This window comes from Primulina huaijiensis, unplaced genomic scaffold (assembly GCF_012295235.1).
Source record: "Primulina huaijiensis isolate GDHJ02 unplaced genomic scaffold, ASM1229523v2 scaffold29567, whole genome shotgun sequence".
NCBI lineage: Eukaryota > Viridiplantae > Streptophyta > Magnoliopsida > Lamiales > Gesneriaceae > Primulina > Primulina huaijiensis.
This window is the reverse complement of record NW_027357027.1, coordinates 1-5,837: the sequence shown is the minus strand read 5'-3', so window position 1 is coordinate 5,837 and position 5,837 is coordinate 1. Positions and strand designations below refer to the sequence as shown.

The following is a 5,837-nucleotide window of genomic DNA, read 5'->3' as shown; positions in this document are numbered from 1 at the left end:
TTAAATAAAAATGATAGTGATTTTTAAATCCCCCTGCCCACTGGCTCCCACACGCGGTCCATTACAGCGCCATTTACGTCACACTGGTCTCCTCCCGCTTCGTCCTTTGGCTCCTTGGATTATTATTTTGTCTTTGGAGTATTCCGCAATAATGGATTCCCATTGAGTGGAGGAGACATGGTATACATAATTAGGGTTTTAAATAACAATAAATTTTAGTGTAACAAATTCACCATATTACATATTTTCAGTTGTTTTTACACTCGTCACCCCATGTGATTTATCACAGCTCAAGAATTATCCAAAAACCCATAAAATAAAAATGATTCTCGCTTAATCCAAAACATCCTTCTTAAACTTGAAATCTTGATGTCAGATAGACTAGAATAAGTAAACAATTTTTAACCACCATCATAATATTGTTAAAATTGATGGTTATTTAAGTAAATATATATGGTTACATTTTGGGACTGGATGTCCCATAAGCTGCAGGACAAAAGAGGCAGCTTATTCCGATTTCGAAATATTCAAACACAATTCGCATGGAGTACAAATTATATTTCCATGCTTCATCAGCCTTTCTAAGACGAAGGAATCCTCAATGTTTTATTCCATTGAGATTATGGCAATTGAATCTTTAAAAAAATAATTAATCATAAAATTAGACCTCATCACTGATGTTCATAATATCCTGCTTCAGCAGATGCATTTTACCTTTGTCCCGTCTGCCACTTGTCGTTCGAGTTCGTTCCGGTTGCCCTCGCTGAAAGAAAGGCAGGCAGATAATTACAGTTTACGTTTTTTTATTGATTTATGCGTATAATTTTGTTCACCTTTCTCAAGACAAAGGCTGAATATAAGTAGGCCACCTCCCATTCATCTGGTGATAATGTACCTGAAGCAAGGATTAAAAGTATATTGTTTGCGGAATTAGTATAAAAGTAAATGGGATATTCGAATGTTAGTCGTAATTTATGTTAGAACTGACTTTGGTCTTCTTTCCCATCACCCAAAGCACCGAGTCTTCGCATGAGCTCAATATATTCGGGTATCTTCATGTATTCATCCACAAATGCGTGTGAGTTTTTGACAAAAACCAACTCGAATCCATACTGCAGGATTTAAAATGTGTTTTCAAGGCATGAGAATAAGACTGTTGTGTAGCTGAAAAGAAATACCAACAAGTAATCCATAAGCAAAATATTAAGACCTCTTCAGCCAATGATTTAAACACGTCGAAAGGGACAATCCATTCGGGGCAATCAACGGCATCCTGCAAAAGGAGATGGCCTATTATAATGATAAAAGGACTACATTCTGCTTCACGATTATTTTATAGTACTTAAAAAGTGATTAAAAAAATTGTGTCAAAAAATAAAATAATTACAAAAAATGTGGCAAAGGATAAAATACCTCAAGGTGGAACTTGTACTTGATTCCGAAGGGACTTGAAGATTTAAATTTCTGGAACAAGCAAAAATGGAAAAAACAATCAGTAATCCACATGATGTTTCAAAAATTTTTTTCGATAACATGTAAATTCACCTTATTTCCGAATTCTTCATCGAAACGTATCCAGTACACACTATTACCAAAAGCCAGTCCATCAGCTGCATAGAATGTTGAAAGGTCAGTTAACAAAACGTCCACTCAAAACTTGCTCACCTTTGCCATTAAATCATCATCAACTGAGAAATTAAAAATATAGGGTAACATTTAAGTTCAACAATCAATTGAACAGACATGAACAATAAAATCAAATATTTATGAGATATTTGCTTCCAAGTTAGGTGCACGCAAAAATTTTAACTTTGCACAAACCAAACCTTCTCTAAGCTTTTTTACGATAACATTGGCATCTGGCATTGTTCCGATGAAGATGCCCCCAGGTCGAAGTAAAGCTGATACATTAGCCAAGGCTCGCCGCGCACGTGCCTCAGTAGACCATGAGTAATGCAAAGCAAACTGCACTATTTCAACTTTTGACTCTTTAAATTCAAATATACACATTTAATATTATAATTTACAATTACCGTTTGTAAAATTTGCGAGTGATCAAGGTTTTCAGATCATTTTGTTAAAAATTGGAATACAAAATTACAGAGCCGATACCTTAGACCTTTTAACTTTTAAATGGTTGTAATATTCAAATTCGCAGTTAACAAACACTTAATTATATTTCTTAAGGAAAAAATGTGGGAGCAGAGATAGGACAATGGCTTGAGTAAAATTGTCTAATAAAGGGGGCCTAAGAAGTAACTTCCTCACCTGACAGCTGCAAATATCAAATGGAGCATCATCTGCCAAAACTTTATCCAGTTGAACCTACGATATAAAGAGATGGATAGCTTGAAATGACAATTTGCATAGTTTAATTGCAAATCTAGTAACCTCAGCTGTGTTGGCATTGTCCTTGGCCATAAGCTATCAACTCATTAACTATATAATTTTGATCTAATTTGTACAAGTATTAAGAAACCATCCACTGAAAATTCAAGAATTACATACTGCAGGGCCGAGCGGTTGCCCATATACCAAAAATATCGCTCATAATAATGGTATGACCCCAATATTTTTAAACCATACAATAGCCCAAACACTACATTTCCATAACACGTCACATAGGCAGCCACAGACCAGCAGTGAAAATTGCTGCTATCAACATCAATCAATTATATACATGTTTAGTAGCATCTATATGTGAAAATCAAATTTTAAACCAGCTATTTGCTATCTACCTCATAGCAGTCTCCACATAAGAGCCTGGCAGGAAAGGAGAACTTCTTGCGGCGCTGGTGATGGTCTGCATCACCATTATATCGTGTGCGGCAATCTTCTATCTGTTAAACAAAGCAGGGATCATGATATCAAATAGATGATAATCTATGAGTATTTAGCAACATTGATCTCACTTTTGACAACCTATGAATCTACCAAGAAACTATATAAATTTAACCAAGAATATAAAAATAAAAGTTGCAAAGTAGATAACATAATCCTTATTATTGAAAGAAAACATTCCCAAAGTAGTTAAAAATCCAAATTAATTAATAGAAAAACATACCGAACCATCAGCGATATCAATACCAACATAATAACCAATCCTTGCCTTGTCCCATTTGATAAGGTCACCGCCCTGGTAAAAATATAAGACACAAAAATTTCAGAAGGAAAACGTAAGTAAACATAATTCAAATTAATCTAATAGTATTCAGCTCAATCTCTACCTTTCCGCAAGCCAGATCAAGAACTGCATCCCCCTTTTTTGTGTATAGCTGAATCAAGACACTCTTTATCTGTTGAGTAGGACAGGCGATGAGTAACGATACAACACAAGATCTCTGGTTTCAAGCTTTGCATTGGATTACAAAAACAGATAACTTCATTAGAGTTACTACATTTGCTCTGAATTGATTCATGGGATAACTAAAAAACAGTAAAATGTATCAATGATCACAAATGAAGTTTACAATTTGAGCTCAACAAATACCCAGTTGTTGAGTTTCTTCAAGTGAATAATAGGGCTCGCTTCCCGTTCTTCCAATGTCTGATTCGTTCTTGCACTGTAATGATCAGCAACTTTCCTTGCAAATATCTTAGTACTTTCATCCTCTAAAAATTCTGCATCGCCTAAACAACAAATGTAAAATGAAATGCTGACAAAATAATCTTCTAATTCCAATCCCCGGAAGAAAAGGAATGATGCAAAACCCATAAAATAAACCCTTAGCTTAACTCCAGCATTTGTTTGAGCTTAAATATTTTTTTTATATTGAATACCCAAAAAATAAATAACATAGCAAAAAACTAATAAACGATTCTCACTACCTCAAGCTCAATTGACTATTATCAGCCGCCAAAGTTTGAAAAAGTTCCAAACTTTCTAATAACCAGTATTCCAATTAAAATCAAACAAGATAACACCATAATTCTTACGTAATCACATTTTTTCTTGAAATAAAAGAGGAACTTCGGGTGAGTCTCGAATAAGCAGAAAACCAAAAGAATTGAGCAGAACCCAAAAAAATTGCATAATCACTAAATTTGCCTAAAAAAAGGAAAAAGAAGAACTTTTGGACGGTGCTAAAATCATTTAATCTAATTAGAAACAAATAACCTAAAAAAATAGACAAAATACCTTCGGGGTTGTATTTAAATTTGGATTGAGGAGGTCCAAGAAGACCCGACGACGAAGATTCATCATATCCACGCTTCATGTGTGTATATATATATAGATTAATGAGAACTATATGTATTGTATCGATCTGAAAAACTAGAACTAAATCAGGAACTCGGGGAAAAAATTACTGCAGGGTTTTGTGCTGTAGAAATTGGAAACAAGATTCCAAGAAAATATTTTATCTTTGTTGTGCGGCGGAATGAATTATCGAAGAAAAATAAAGGAACGTGTGGGGAACGCCCGATGCACGCGGGTCGAGTAAATCGTTCAGTCGGTAGATCGGACCCGAATTGTGGATAATGTTTCTCCAAATCCAACCCGACCCATTTTTTGATATTGCCCGCTTAATCGGGTCGGATAGTTCGTAGATGTGTTTTAATCTTAATATTTATTTTTTCACCGAACAAAATTTCAATATATATATTTTTTTTTCTTTTTGAGTTGATTTTTTAACATATTTAAACCAAAATAATTAATCATGGCATGATGTTCGCTAGTTTTTTTTTATAAATTTCTTAGCTCAATTATTTTCTTTGTGCTGCAAATTGTCATACTCTTGTAAGATTGTAAAATTATACAATTTTAAATTTATGATAAAAAATAAATATTATTTTTAACTTAAAGATGAAATAATATGTTTTTTTGTTAATATATAGGATGAATTTATTTAATCATATCTAATGAAAAAAAAATATATAAATCCAAAAGTGAATATACATTTTTGAAAGCTCAAGAAAAAATAGTCGTATTTAAGTATGAAATTATAAATCATATTTAATGTCAAACTTTATGAATATTGAAATTTTCTATTTAGATTTAATGTACACGTTTAAATTTTACTATAATTCAAAGTCACTAATGAGTTAAACTAACATTAAAATTTTTTTTTTAAAATTCTTAATCAAGTAATTCGGGTAGCATTTTACTACCCGAAACTCGACCCGATTAAGAATAATAAGGTTTGAGTAACCCGAACCCGACAGATAACCAACCACCCGAAAAATTCCATTCGATCAGGTTTGGGTCCTGAACTAGCATATGATAGAATTTTGTGTGTGCACACATCGATCGATACAGTTAGAAAATTTAAGATCATTCGTTAAAACAGATAAATATTAAATTCCTGTGTACACGTCTTATAGTTTTATATTTATATATGATAATTTTATATTGAAACATAACGAAGTTAAATTTTTTTAAAAAAAATCAACACACACGATCGATGTGTACACATTTTTGGCTATATTATATTATCGAGTCATGCCTCGATCGATGAATTGTCGCATAATTTGTGCTTAGAATATTGTGAAATAGAGAGAGTGGTTGTATTGTTGGGAATACATGTGGATCCAGAAATGGAGTAATATTAATATCCAAAATATAAAGGCTCTCAATATCTCAAACAAGATATCTATATTCAATGTCATTCACTTGCCATCTAAGTCAATTTTCCAATGAGTAGATATCTTGTGAGACGGTCTCATGAATCTTTAGCTGTGAAACGGGTCAACCCTATCGATATTCACAATAAAAAGTAATACTCTTAGCATAAAAAGTAATACTTTTTCATGAATGATCCAAATAAGATATCCGTCTCACAAAATATGACCCTTGAAACCGTCTCACACAAGTTTTTGTCTTTTCCTCCAATTAGCTA

The 5,837-nt window shown here is 33.0% G+C and overlaps 1 protein-coding gene across 2 annotated transcripts; it reads right to left on the bottom strand.

Annotated features, from left to right (window-relative positions):
• Nucleotides 1–417: 417 nt before the first annotated feature.
• LOC140967917 (mRNA cap guanine-N(7) methyltransferase 1-like) lies at nt 418–4,397 on the bottom strand. 2 transcript variants are annotated; one of them, XM_073428702.1, is made up of 13 exons: nt 4,139–4,397; nt 3,491–3,630; nt 3,228–3,296; nt 3,065–3,136; nt 2,739–2,840; nt 2,269–2,325; nt 1,827–1,965; nt 1,546–1,610; nt 1,414–1,464; nt 1,211–1,273; nt 989–1,112; nt 834–895; nt 418–763 (listed from the first exon to the last, which is right to left on the bottom strand). In XM_073428702.1, the coding sequence occupies exons 1-13, from the start codon at nt 4,215–4,217 to the stop codon at nt 662–664; spliced, it is 1,125 nt and encodes a 374-aa protein (XP_073284803.1). In that variant the 5' UTR covers nt 4,218–4,397; the 3' UTR covers nt 418–661. The 2 variants fall into 2 exon arrangements, with proteins under 2 accessions (XP_073284803.1, XP_073284804.1); XM_073428703.1 differs by having other exon boundaries at nt 3,491–3,621; nt 4,139–4,388.
• Between the last annotated feature and the right edge of the window lie 1,440 nt (nt 4,398–5,837).

What these genes read in the sequence shown, in the direction of transcription:
- LOC140967917 (XM_073428702.1), bottom strand. Translation starts at nt 4,217, where the DNA reads ATGAAGCGTGGATATGATGAATCTTCGTCGTCGGGTCTTCTTGGACCT. An exon ending in CGTAAAAAAGCTTAGAGAAG is followed by an intron (nt 1,611 to 1,826) that starts GTTTGGTTTGTG and finishes CATTCTATGCAG; the next exon opens with CTGATGGACTGGCTTTTGGT. An exon ending in CAGCCTTTGTCTTGAGAAAG is followed by an intron (nt 764 to 833) that starts GTGAACAAAATT and finishes CCTTTCTTTCAG; the next exon opens with CGAGGGCAACCGGAACGAAC.